The sequence below is a fragment of the Cataglyphis hispanica genome, chromosome 3 (assembly GCF_021464435.1).
Source record: "Cataglyphis hispanica isolate Lineage 1 chromosome 3, ULB_Chis1_1.0, whole genome shotgun sequence".
Lineage (NCBI taxonomy): Eukaryota > Metazoa > Arthropoda > Insecta > Hymenoptera > Formicidae > Cataglyphis > Cataglyphis hispanica.
Window position 1 is genome coordinate 10,328,742 of NC_065956.1, and position 14,470 is coordinate 10,343,211.

General features: G+C 38.2%; 1 protein-coding gene across 4 annotated transcripts in view; it reads right to left on the reverse strand.

Annotated features, from left to right (window-relative positions):
* LOC126859243 (T-box transcription factor TBX20-like) overlaps positions 1-14,470 on the reverse strand; it is a 97,065-nt gene that overhangs the window by 35,289 nt on the left and 47,306 nt on the right. For 3 of the 4 annotated variants that reach the window (XM_050610323.1, XM_050610324.1, XM_050610322.1), the window contains exon 3: positions 9,196-9,691. In XM_050610323.1, the coding sequence (XP_050466280.1) occupies positions 9,196-9,691 (496 nt within the window). Of the gene's footprint in view, positions 1-9,195; positions 11,912-14,470 lie in introns of all 4 variants that reach the window. The other variant, XM_050610325.1, reaches the window with a different exon arrangement.

A 14,470-nucleotide genomic window follows, 5' to 3' on the forward strand; every position in this document is an offset into this window, starting at 1 on the left:
TCCCTATGATCGAATGAACAAGCGTCATGATACAATCTTACATATCGATCAAAGATCATTTCACGACATTTCAATGACGTTTTCATGACATTTCGAGAAATCGCCGTTCACATTGCACATTGAGTTCGAAATATAATTCGTTCAATATTCGTATCAAGATTGAACATGCCTTGACAATTTATTAATAAGGAAGCATATAATTGAACCTTATACGTACATATATCGTCAACGTCCGCGCTTGTCAACGAAACGTGTTGATTCGATTCCGGCGATATATCTCGTTCGCGAGAAGAAGAAGCGAATCGCCGAGACCACCTCGGAGTGGAATCGTCGATCCGCTTCAGACGAGAGGAGCGTCTCCAAACTCATCCGATGCCCGTCCGTGTCAATAATCGTTTAAGTATCCGGCATGGACCAGGTGGGTGAACCACGAAGTTATAAGTGGGACGACACGAATAAGGTACATAAATTAGATAAGTGCTGTCTGCACTCTTGGTTGCAGTCAACATTTGTCTCAGGTAAAAAGGGCGTTTATTAATCAAATAAAGGAGGAAAAAAAATTTGTAAATATATATATATATATATATATATATATATATATATAAATGCATATTATCTATTACACATATTTTAATGCGTGCAATTTTTTTAACATTCTAAATGATAAGAAAATGCTAATAATAGCTAACTAGATGGATTCAAACGTTCCGACCAGATTTTGAAATTTTATAGGGCATTTAATTCTGAACAAAAAGTTTCTTATAAACATGGATCGAAAAATGCTTCCTTAAAAATTAGCGCCCAAAAATCTCTAAAATCACGATTATTTTATACGTTTTTATAAATATTAGAAAAAGTATGCCTTTTTTAACAAAAATCCCTAAAACAAAAATTGTAGAAAATTAAATTATCTTTCAAATGAGATCAAAATAATTGTTGACGTTCCATAGATTTTGAGATATTTTTCGACATTCTTATATTTTTCAATCGCTATTATTCATTGGTGCATTTATGCAATAACAAAATTTATATACTTATATTCATTATTTTTTGTCAACTTTAAAAAAAACGTATATATCTTCGTTTCTGTCTTCGTCAACACTTCACTTTGCAAAGATTCTTCACTCGTGCCACCACCTGTTTCCTTCTTAGCTCGACCAGTCGTAACTTCGCGCTCGGCCGAGTAGCTCTTCCCGCTTAACTAAGCCATTGGCTATTTATTACGGTTGACACTCCGATGAAACCCTATACGTGTCGCCCGTGGCTCTTTTATTTTCGCCGTGCTTCGGCTCGTGAAAACGAGCTACCGTTTATTCCCGCGTATCCCGGGGACCGTTCGGGAATTAACACGCTCCCGGTATGCGCTTTGTTCGCATCGTCCGCGAACCCGCCGAGTTTCAATCAAAAATTCGCGAGGCCCCGCACCTGCGCGTGGAAAAAAAATGAAGGAGGTTTAAGGGCTTAAGGGGCTGCGATTACTCAAATGCAAACCCTCCGGTCCCGCGTGCATCGTTCACGAAATCGATTCGAAGAAACTTCACAACGATGAACGTCAGGTTTATTAAAATTTTTTACGGCGCGTTTGTTACATTTGTATCATCTGATTGAGGAGTTAAAAAAAAAACTTTGAATTGTTACATACTAAATAAAATATAGAATGTTACGTTGTAATATCAACATAAAATAGGAATTCTTGAAAAATCTCGTATCTTTATACTTAACATATAAAATATTTCTCATTCATGAATATATATCAAAGAGAAATAAATAATTATATTTGCCGCTAATTATACGAAAATGTTTATTTTGATCAATACTGTTTTCAAACGTACATGAAATATTTATAGACGTTTGCTGCTTCTTACTTATCACGGCCTCTGCATTATGAATGTCTCCGAGACATACACAATTATAAATTCACTTTGAATATACCACATGTTGTCTCAATAAGAAGGAGAAAAATTTAACCTAGGCCCGAATTCAGCCATTCTCGTATACGTATCTTATTCTCGTCGATCCGGCTCGGGCAAAAGTCAAACAAACTGCGGCAAGATAACAATGTTAAAAGTTAAGCGCGCAGCAGATAGCGCATCAAGCATAATCCCGGAATTATGCCTGGTGAATACCGATTTTCCTTAGGTACGTAACACATCGGATTTAACGCAAATGTTCGACGACCGATAGTAAAAATAAATCTCGACTAACGGCCGTCGATTCCATCGTTCGACGACGCACGGTACTTTCCTCGTTTTAACATCTCATTTAAATTTCTCGCCTTCGAGCGAGCGAGCAAAGGTGCAAGAAAACAAACGTCGGCAAACAACGGCATCAAGCAGCACGAGGACCATCGCGTACAGATTTACATAAGGACACAGTCGTGATACATAAGCACATCCACACCAATAAAACGTTCGATCAAAGTCATTATATTGTTTTCGAAAACTCAAGCTGAGAAATTTCATGCTAACAATCACATCGCGCTCTTAAATAATGCAGTAATCTGCATCTCTCAATAATACAATTCATGCTTATCTCTTTTTGATATTATTGATATCGATATGTAACGTATATGATACGTCATTATTTTAGAATTAAAATAGAAAAATAAAAAACTTGTCGCAAAAAATCTAAATTAAATTAAAAAAAAAAGAATAGCCGTATCCTTTTTCACGATAATTCATGTAAAGTATTTTATATTGAGGAAAATTTTAATTTACTTTTTTATTCTCTCAAATTATGGGGAGAGCATAAAATTCAAGCATAAAATTCCTTTCTTTCTCTCTGCTCGTTGAAAGCTAATTCTCCATCAGATCTGCGCGATGAAAATCGATCTCAGTAGGTACAAGAACTTCGTCCACGATAAAGTTTTATAGCACGACCAAGTTCGCGGGATCGCGGATTTATTTCGCACACTTAATATCGATATACATGTGTGAACGCGTGTATTTGCGCGTGCATGCGGGAGGACGAGAGCCCGATTCATGCCGCCGTTTGCCGAAGTTTATTTGGGAATGGCGGCCCGTTTCCGTGGGTGAATTGCAGCGAGTCGGACCGTAAATTTTGCGCCGCGTAGGATCTTCGTGGGCGATTATTCGCCGCGGGCGTCCAAGATACACGATGATGAAACCGAACACCATCGAGTCTCGTTCGGACGTCTGGCTGGGCCCGGAGAGTGGCCATGGCCGTTTCCAGAATTCCGATGGGACACCTCACCTGGCCGATCCGACGCGCGGGGAACAACGGATTTTTCGGCCCTCACCTCTCGCGATTAGGCCCTCGACTGTGTATATTTTATTAGGCACCGTCGAAATGTCAATTTCCGGTACCGGATAATCATATAAAATGAAAATAATCAGATCAATCTCGTTCCACTAATTTATTGAAAAAATTATTAATAGAATTAATTTCGTTCCGATTAATTTATTGGGAAAATTATTTTATTGAAAATCAATCAGTGATTGTAATATTTAAGGATCGCAATTAAATTTTGAAGATTAGATTATCCTAAAAAAAAATTTTATTATAATATCAATATGCATAAGAGATAAAAATAGTAATAAGCATGTGTGTATTTAAGAATAAATGTAATGAATTATTGTAAGAATTTCAAATGTAACTTCCGCATCTGCGGATGTTATAAATTCAAGTGTGCTCGTTTCAGGATAATTCCTGAATAATTTTATTTTCATAATTATTTTTTTTTCATTCACCAACATCGTAACGAATATTTTGTTTCAATGTATATTTTGAAAAGTCATGTGTATATATATATATATATATATATGTAGATATTCGATATTATGTAGATATTCGATATATATATATATATATATATATATATATATAGATTTTATAGATGTATTTTTACTTATATATGCAACATAAATATGTATCTTCCTCTTCACGACTTTGCTACGCAGGCTCGCAATGCAGAGTGAAGAGGATCAATCTTCAAAGATTAAATATCAACAAAACTAAATTTGAGCATTCCTATTTACAACTTTCATCGACGCGCGACGGGTGTTAAATAATTCATTAGCGCGGTGGCAACAATTTATGTGCGTGTCTCGAGCATCGAGTAGTTTGAATCTCGCTGCTCCACCCGCCGTGTCGTTTCACTTAATAGGCCCGCTCGAATCTCGACGCTGGTCGATTAAACGAAATTTGTGATTCTAAACAAAATTCATGCTTGACATCTGAGTAACATTTCCAATTAGCCACGACACGTGTTCTTGAATAATGCAGAGTATCTCTTATATCTTATCTCACATGATAGTATAAATCTCGTCTAAATTTTCTTAATCGATACCCGATGAAGTCTATTTCGATAGTGAATCATGGTAAACGAGCAAAATTATCCTTCACCTATCACTAACACGAAACTAACATACACGCACGAATACAAATTAACGGAATAGAAATGTATACTTCGCCCACTCTATCTGAATCGATTATATCGACAAGATAACACGTATTGAAAAACAAGTTTACAAAAAGCGAGAAGCTTGTTTATTTGAAAAGAATATAAATATTTTTACCCGTACAAGAATAATGCAAAATAAACCTCTTAATGCGTACAACAACGATGTTTTGGTGTCGCTTTATGAAAAAAAGATTTATTTCTATCAATTGTGCGAATACGTTATCGCATTACAATTTTTTAATGTTTTATTCATCAATCCATTCGTAATATCTAATCTATTCATTTGTCCTTGTTCCTCATATGCGCCTAACGTAATTCATAGACATTGAAATTAACTATAATCGTGTCTGGTATTCCGGATGCCTTTGTCACGCACGTTTCGCAAACGAATTTCTAAAGTGCGCGACGAAATGCCGCGGCCACGCAGTTCTTCTTTTGCATAAAATATTCCCGGCTGATTATTTCGCGAGAACAGATTTCAACGATTTAGATGGCTGCTTTGTTTACCGTTTACATTCACGCCGTTGCGCGTTAAATAATTCATTAATGCCGAAATAATTTACGGTCGTTATCCGAATTGTGAATACATCGACGCCAACTCACCACAATACAATCCCCATTATCGCTCGCATAATCAAATATTTCGCATACGATTCTCAAAAAAATGTTTCAAAAATATGGCTTTTATATGACGTGTTTACTTCGATTAAAAGTCAATCGTTAAACTTGAGGTGCTAATTTTTAACATGATAATTTACTACAAATACATTTTTGTATCAGATAATTATAAAATATTAAGTTCGCATATCTATCTCATTACCTCTCTTATTCTCTCTCATATACAATGAGATATATCTTAGATATATTTATCATATATATTGTATTTTTTATCATCAAAAATTCGAACCATAAAATTCAATATTATTTTTTGCTCTTCGTTTTCCACGCAAAATTTTTATTTTGCCCGTTTTTTCCATTGTGTTGTATTATTTTTTTATATAATTAATCAATAAAATTATATATTATTGCATAACTCTAAAAATAGTACAATAATAAATTCTAGGAAGTTGACAAAATATAATTAATAATTTTCTAAATTGTAATAATCGATACAAGCAAGTGTGTCGGAGAACATTTCATAATTCAAAAAAGTTTAAATTTCTTATTAAAATTGTACAACTACTCAATTATTTTACTTGTCGTGGAAAAAAAATTATATATATAAAATACATTTGTTTAAAAATTCGATCAAATGATTAATTGTTTTTAACAAATATTTAAAAGGTAAAATGTAGCAAAATTATTATTAATATTATACAATACTTGTGTGACGATAATAATAATTCCTATTAAACTTTTTCTTTTAATGCTAATAATTCTCTTACCATGTACAGTAATTTCTGTGTCGTATCAAATAACTTCTTAGTAATCATTTAGGCCGATATATCTTCCATTTATGAGATATAGCTATCCAACTGTGCGCGACAGATTATGGAGTGACTTCGCCGCGCGAATCCCCGCTCCGGATGCCTTTTTTGGTCGTTAAAAGAAACGAAACTGACGGACCATTATCCCGTTTCCTCACAAAAACGATTCGCTTTCGTCCCCAATGCCAAGCTGCGGCCATTTATCTCGATAATGACAGTTCGGAACAATTTTTATATTAGAGGGCCTCATTACAGCGCCTCGCCAACTTGTAATTTTCCTCGTCGACATTTTTACGTCCGCAAATGCGCGAATTAAAACGCGACGGCGAGCGTGTCTCGTCGCACCTTAGCACTCAACCCTTTATTTATAATGTCTTTTTTTAATAAGCGAATATCTGAACCACATCTTGGCAGATGTCCTAATGAGTAGACATAAAAAACGAAACAATTTCTGTCGTATTTGGCATCTTGAGTGAATTGTCTTCATTAACATTGCAAACCATATGAATTTTTTCTTTATTTCTCGTAGTGATATAATGTTATAATTTTTAAAATATATAGAATGTAATAATTTTCTTATAATTTTATATCCCAATATTATCATAATAAAAGAAGATATAATTTATATTAAAAAAAAAAATATTATATCATACATGATTTTATTCATCCATAATTATTGCGCGGTAACATTTTAGAGAGATATTATTGATGCAATATAATTCATGTTAAAATTTCCTCGATAACATCGAGCGACTTAAAGGTTTTATATACTTAACATTGACAATCGCCAGCTAAGAGTTAATTATAGTCCAAGTTTCGACATGCGTCACCGACGCTTCCTGAATTAATATTTAAATGCGAGAAAATGTCAAGAGGGAAACTTTTCGCGCAATTCATGCTTCGTCGAGGAGATTGTCACCGTATTTTATTTCTTGGCATTGAGAGAGAAGGAAGAAGAGAGAGTAAGACACGTCTCGTTCGTTTTTCGAGATCTTTGCTAGCGAGTCTAAGAACTATAATAGCTATAAGCCTCTAAAAAATTCACTCGCGCTAATATTTCAATAATGTATATAAAATTACTGCATACAACAATTGCGAAACGTAAATGTTTCCTTTATTTAAAATTAAAAAATAATAGTTTAAAAATTAGAAAAAATTTCTTTCATTTTAAAATTGAGTCTTTTTATAATTATACAAAAAGTTTTAATATCGTGCACAATCATAGATAAATTCACGCCAGAATACTCAAATTCAATAAATGGCACTACCTTTTAATTTCACATATTTGTAATTGCTCCCTGAAACAACATCATTGTCATCGTTCATCCACGTCAATAGCATCGAGACGTTTCTTCGAAAAGGATCGAGGTACGAACAGTACACGTGATAAACATTAATGGTTGGAAATTAATTGGCAAGTTTTTAACGGGACTATAAAAATAATGAGCCGTGGCGATGAACAGGTAGGCCAGGGATACGATGCAAAAATCGCGCGATAGACTAGTCGCTCCATTTTCGTCGGGAATGGCCGCATTAAACGTTATGGATGGCCGTACCGAAAGGGGTAAGCGATTTTTCTTCGAGTTAATGCTCCACACGGTAAGAGAGGTGCGCCGCATCAAGAGAGTTATGAGTCGCGCAATATCATACCGAAGCGGCGACGATGCGTTTGCGAGAGGCGCGATAACAATAAACATAACAGTGTAACGAAGCTGCTGGCCATTAATGAACGACGAGCTCGAGGCAAATTTCTCACAAGGATTTAAGCGAGACATTAGTGTATCGATCGAAATGTATAATCGCTTTAATAAATGGTGTTCAAAAGAGAAAGGGAAACAGGAGGACAAAGAGAAAAACAATTCATAATTTAATTTTGAATATTATCAAATATCGTAGATTGTTAATTTTATATGTATGATACTGAGCTAAATAAATGAATAAATATACAAAACGTCAAAAAAAAACTCTTCATACAATTGTATAAAGAATTTTACATGACTTATGAATTTTTATTGTTTACATATTTATGTAAAATATATAAAATTAGATTTTGATTGATTTTGACAAAGCTTACTTTTGCGAGAATATTTAATTTTCATTATTGATGGCTACAATTCTCTTTGAAATATTTTCTAGTAATAAAATTAAAGTTGCGATATGCTTGCAACAACATAGACGAGAATAATCGCGCGTTGATATACCGATGTGAAATGTCAATTATGTCGAGTATGTAACGAGTTCTCGTGAGCCAAGGTCGCGACATGAATTTATGCGAAATCTCTTCAGAGAAATAAATGTGATTCAGTTTAGAATTAATATCACTGAAATGTAATCTGCACACATATGATCATATTTAACACTTTGGGTAGAGCAAGTTGTTCTGTCATTATATAGAAAAGGTTCATAAATATTTTTTATATTAATAAATATTATTAATAAAAATGATAAACGTTGCTTCAAATTAATTTGAAACCACATAAGTATAAGAAAACAAAGTCGCAAAGTACAGATTGTTGTATTTGATTGTAAAAGGTTCCTTAATATTAAAATCTTTTCACGAACTACTTTCATTAGCTTTTTGTCATGCAATTAAAAAATATTACTGAAATAATACAAACATTAATAGAGGAATTTGTTATTCGTACGCGACATCCATTACGTGATTCATTGCTTATTTAAACGGAAGATATTTAATAGTTCACATAATAACAATACAATGTATCGTTGATTGCATCGAGATCTCTGAAGCAAATTAATTTTTATCCCTAGAATATACATAATTAAAACGTTCACAAAAAATTCACGGATGTCACGAATACGACCAATGACAATAGTTCATACTCATAGACTATCACAGTTTGCAATAATTTCAAGATTTGCACAATTAATATGATCTAAACTTCATCTATAAAGTAAAGACAGTACCTGTTGAAAAATTTACATAATTAAGAAAAACGCACCAAATTTTTTTTAATATTAATTGTATTATGAAGAGTCTAATGATATAATTGAGATAACCGATACTTATCTTTTCGAAAAGCAAGATTTTTAAGAAAATTATTTGAGATCCATGTAAAACGATTACTTCTAGTATTTAGGTTTAAAAAAATAGAATAATTCTCTCATTTTAAATAAAATTATTGTTATTACATATTGTAAACTTAGTAATTTTCTTTTATAATATAAATTTTTGATCCATTATTTTCAAGTTTTTTGAATGATCTCATTGCGTGTTTATTTCTATATTTTGTCATCAACAAACTACTTCGAAATCTGTCGCACTCCAAATGACACTTCTTATCGAGCTTAATTAGATATTCTTATCGATATGCCGAAAGGACTTACCGTGTTGATGTAGTTTACCGCCGCCGACGGCCTGCTGCTGCGAATGCCGATGATGATGCGACTGTTGCTGTTGTTGTTGCTGTTGCATCTGCTGCTGACGCGAGTCTCGCGCCATAATCGCGGCGATACTAAAATCGGTTGCGCACTGCCGATTCGAGTTGCAATTGTTGTTGAGATTGTTCAGGAGGCTGCTGTTCGGCGACGGGCTCGAGCTCTCGTCACCATCGTCACCGGCACATCCAGACAGTCCGGTGGGTACCGTGGGGGCGGCGGTGCCCTCGCCCTGCATCTTTCTGCCCAGGTAGAGGTGATGTCGGGATTCCTCGTCGTCCTCTTCACTGCCGGCTCCTCCGCCACCGCCACCGCCGCCGCCGCCGCCGCCGCCGCCTCCGCCACCTCCGCCGCCACCGTCGCCGAACGAGGTCAGTGTCAATCCGTTTCTCTTCCTAGCGGTGAGGCCTCGCGACTCCAGCAACATCACCTCGCGCGCTGCTTCCTGGGCCACGTGGGATCTATCGATGAACTAATCGAAACGAGCCTCGACGCGGATTCGCTTGACGTCGCGACGTCGCTACGGGCGTCGTGCGCCGTGATAACAATGTCGATGATAGCGGCGCTGATTATCGCTGTTCAATAAATGATGCGAGCTATCCTCGATACGCGAGCGCCGATAAAACGGCATCGGCATTATCTCCTCCGCCGGCGACAATCACTTCGATTCCTCGTCGTCGGCATACGCGCGTGCATGCGTGCGAGAAAATTGACAGCGCGCGACGCGCGAGGTTTCGAATGCGCGAATGATCACGCGACCGAAACTTGACAGGTCGGTCCTGATCGGTGACAGATAGATTTCGAAGCACAACACTGCGAAACACGATGCTAATTGTAAGTTGCTAGACGTGACATTTAGCGGTCACCAAACGTGATCCGAGATGCCGACGAGTAACCGCCGGAGAGACACTCTGTCAATAGTGCGAGGATGACTCGAGACGTTACGTCGTCGCGAGTAAGTACACAGTCGCTTCTCTGTATCGCGCGCGCGAAAAGCGAAAGCGCGCTTGATGTGTCGTTTATCACTCGGAACCGCGCGCGAGGCGAAACGTGGCGCGGACAGAGCAGGGAACGACAGACCGACCGGGTTGCCCGAGACTGACCCGCGCCACCGCCGGTCGCCTCTTCGTTTCGGCCCCCACCCGCCACGCGATTATCGCAGCTTGGTCGCGGACGCCGGAGTCAAAGGGACGGTGGAAACGTGAGAGCGGGAGCGAGATGAGATGATACCCAGCGGGTGTCGATGGGCGGTTTCTCCGCAACACGCTCCGCCTCTGGGATCAGCACCCAACTCCGCCTGCAGGGTCTCTCCCGTTTGCGGAACCCACCTCGAGGTTCCCCTAAACGTTATTACTTTGTCCTTCTTTATCTCGCCTCTGTTCGCTTTCTCTCTTTCTGTCGCGCCCATGTCAGACCGAAACTGCCAACCGCGGTGGCCGACGATACATACAAACATGCTCGAATGTAATCTACAGAAGGAATATCTCTCTCTCTCTCTCTTGATCTGTTGGTGGTGGTCGTCGCAGCCGTCGTCCTAGTCGTCGTCGTCGTCATCATCTTCGTCATCATCATCGTGGTCGTCGTGGCTGCTGCTCACCCAGATTGTTTCTCTTCGTCGCACGTCGCTTTTTTCCACGCCGTCTACCTTTACCCTCTCTCATCCCCTTCCTCGCGTCCTTGTCCCTTCTCCTCCGTTCTCTCTCCCCCCTTCTTCCGCCCCACCAATTCCGTAACGAACCGCCCCGCCTGCCGCGCTCGCGCGCTCGTACGTCCACACGTATAGAGCGAGGTAGGGTGGCGCGCGGTATTATGGTCTCGTACGCGCCATCCAGCCACGGCAGCTGCCATTTTTTCTTACAAGAGGGGGGCAATTGCTGACAGGAACCGCTTTCCTCCGCGCTATAGGTAGTATGCCGCGAGACTCTCTCGTCTCCCCTTCTCTCTCTCTCTCTCTCTCTCTCTCTCTCTCTTTCTCCTCTCGCATCCTTTCTCTATCTCTTTTTCTCGATCCTCTCACTCTGCCGTTCTCTCGAGCGCAATTTATTGTTTTACTAGCGGAGCTTTAAATACGGCAAAGCGGCGGCCGCGGCTAACGCAGGTGGGTGGTTAGCTCGCTGCTGGCTGGCCGGGCGGTAGGGGTTGAGTGGGTGATGGTTACTCGCTTCGGCTGGGTTCGTCCGCCGTCGAGTGGAGGCGTGGGAGTATATCGTCGTACATTCCTCTTTTTCTCTGGGAAATCCCGTCAACGTCTACTACCGCGGATATATGCTACACTTCGCCGCGATCACGCTCTTATTATTTTTGATCTCGCTCTCTCACACATTACACATCGTCTTCTCCATCTTCCGAATCTCTCTTTCGTTTGATCCGGGAAATCGGGGTATCTCGCGAAACTCGTGAATATTTCCGCAAAGGCGCGTTCCACCTTGTTGATCTCACAGCGATTAGAGTAGAGTGATTTTTATCAAGCTTTTCATGCGTCAGCTTACTTTGTTTCTTTACAACCCGTTTCTTTCTTTGATGTAGGTCGTGCTACAATCTCATGATTTATAAGACATTTCCGCATATTTTATATTTGTATCTTTGTTTCTCTCTTTATAATTCGCATAGAAATTTCTCAAGATTCTGATACCGCATAGATTCCGATTGGGATGCCTAAATTTATCTGAGAAATATGTATACAATACCAATTATACGAATCCCATTTTTATTCCAAATATGGGTTTTTGATGGAGAATCAAAATAGAAATGGAAAACAGAAATTTGCATTTTTTTCGCAGATTAGGTTACGTAAAATCGATACATTTTTATGGAGAATCGAATAAAAAAGATCCTATTTTTATGGACATTAAATTCTCTCAATAAAATAAAAAAAAAACTATATTATTTCTTTGTTTATCGTTATATATCGCTTTCTGATATTTAATTTCCATCACAGACTAAATATATAAAAAACCTACAAAACATATTATTACTAAATATAAAATAAAGTTACTAATATAAAAAACGTTTAGTATCTGTTCTTATCATCTTAAAATCCGATTTAATCTTTATAAAAGTATAAAAATATTTATAATAATTTTAACTATTTTTTTGGTTCTATTTTAATTCAGAGTTTTGACGAAAAGTCAATATCAATCAATGCTAATTGAATCATTATAAATTTCTATCTGGGTAAAGTATAATATTTTAAATGTTTTGCTTATATATAATATTGTAATATTGAATAAGAATCAAAGAAGAGTTTTGAAAAAACATTATAGAAAGCAAATGATTTCCTTGAGTTTTCCCGCTTAGAATCCTGTTTCTAAAACATTATACTCTTTTGATCTGAATCTTTATAAATTTCCCAAGGAATCCAATCCAAGATAATTTTGTTGAAACTAAATTGAAATTAGAACTCTGACTAGGTAATAATGAGATATTAGAAATTTTTCTATGCGAGAAGATGAAAATCAGCAGGATATCTTTATTGAACACATTTTAAATAAAAAACTCGAAAATTCGATTTAGCATTTATCTTAAATGTATAACAATTTTTCATTACTTTGTAAATCTTATTTTATTATTTTTTTTTTTTATGTTTCTGGCGATAATTTAAGCAAGAAATATAAAATACGCCAAATAATAAGATCCAAGATCTTTCTCCAAGCTGTATCGATCGCAAGCGATGGAGCTGCACATCTTCGTTTACGTCTGTATCCCTTCGAAATCTCCTTTTATCCCGCCTCTTCACGATTCGGCGCGCTATTATCGTCGTTATTGCCATTTGTCGAGGCACCGGAAAGTACGCGTGCGCCAGCAGCTGCAACATCGAACTACTTTTTCCGCTGGGCGATTCTCCGACAGAAGTATTACGGTCGAAATAACGTTATCCTCGGCCGGAACGAGCGTCGAAGATGAATGAGGGTTGAAGCTCGCTCACCCTGCATTCGCCGATACTTTTTCCCTCTCCCCCTTTGTCTCCGTCTGCACCCCGCGAGATATTATTTCGTTGAATATCTCGCAAGTCGTTTCAAATGCCGCATTTTGTTAGAGATAAGTCTTGACTTTAACTGTCTTGATTCGCGAATCCCAATAAAAGAAAAAGGACCTCGAGACATCATTGGATCCTTGGCACGAAGCAACAGAATTATATATTTCTATTATGATTGTCAATTATGGTTAAACCAATAATCTCAAAAAAACAGTTAATAAAATATACGTGTTCCATGATTATTGGAGTTTTTGTTGTAAGCTAATATAATTCAAATAAATAAATCTTCAATAAAAATTGAAAAAGAATGAGAAAAGAGAGAGAGAGAGAGAGAGAGAGAGGAGTACTAATTAGGAACATTCTCTTCAATACTTTGAATTCTCCCTTCATCCCTAGAGATTCACAGAACGCGCGTATATCATATTTTTCTAATACGCGCAAATTTCAAAATTATTGGCCGCAATTAAAAGAATTAATATAATTTTTAATTTCACACCGTCGAATGCGCGGCGACGCGAAGGCGCAAGTCGGCAACTGCGCGAAATAATTAACGTCGCGCTAAGGCGGTACGAGGCGGTTAACGAAGAGAAGCGGCATGCTCGAAAATAAGAAGGTATTGGGGCGCGCAGGCGGAGGCATATTACCCCGGATATTATTATAATAAAGCAGGAAATTACCTCGTATGATAAATGCGCGGCTAGCGATGCGGCCTCGTAAATTATATCATCAGCGGATTATCGTAATTACACAGCGCGGCATATCGCGGTAGAGAGAGAGAGAGAGAGAGAACAACGCGCAATGCCCGTCGTCGTTGTTGCTGCGGCGGCGAGGTGGGAGGAGGGGTGGTGGCTGAAAATCTCGCGATTCGCGCGGTATAACGTTGTGTTATTATCCCGCGGGTGGTAAGCGTAATCGTTCGCGCGCGCGCACAAATTGCGAGCCGTGCGAAACAGTTAATCGAGGCGTGACGCGATTCGGCGGCCCGATATATTTTATGCGCGATCGGATATCGATCTCGCGCTTTCATAGCCCACGACCGGAAACGACCGACGCGCTCCCCACGATACCAGTTATCGTGTTATCGGGCCCGCACTTTCGGCGAGGCCGCGCGCAATTCGCATCTGCGGCTCAATCGAGTTAATTCAATTAATCGATCCGGCAGCGCATGGCTGGCAGACGGGATCGCGCTAATTTCGGAGCACAAAAGCGCCGAGAAAATAAAAATCGTGTAAATTTTTGTTGGGTAAA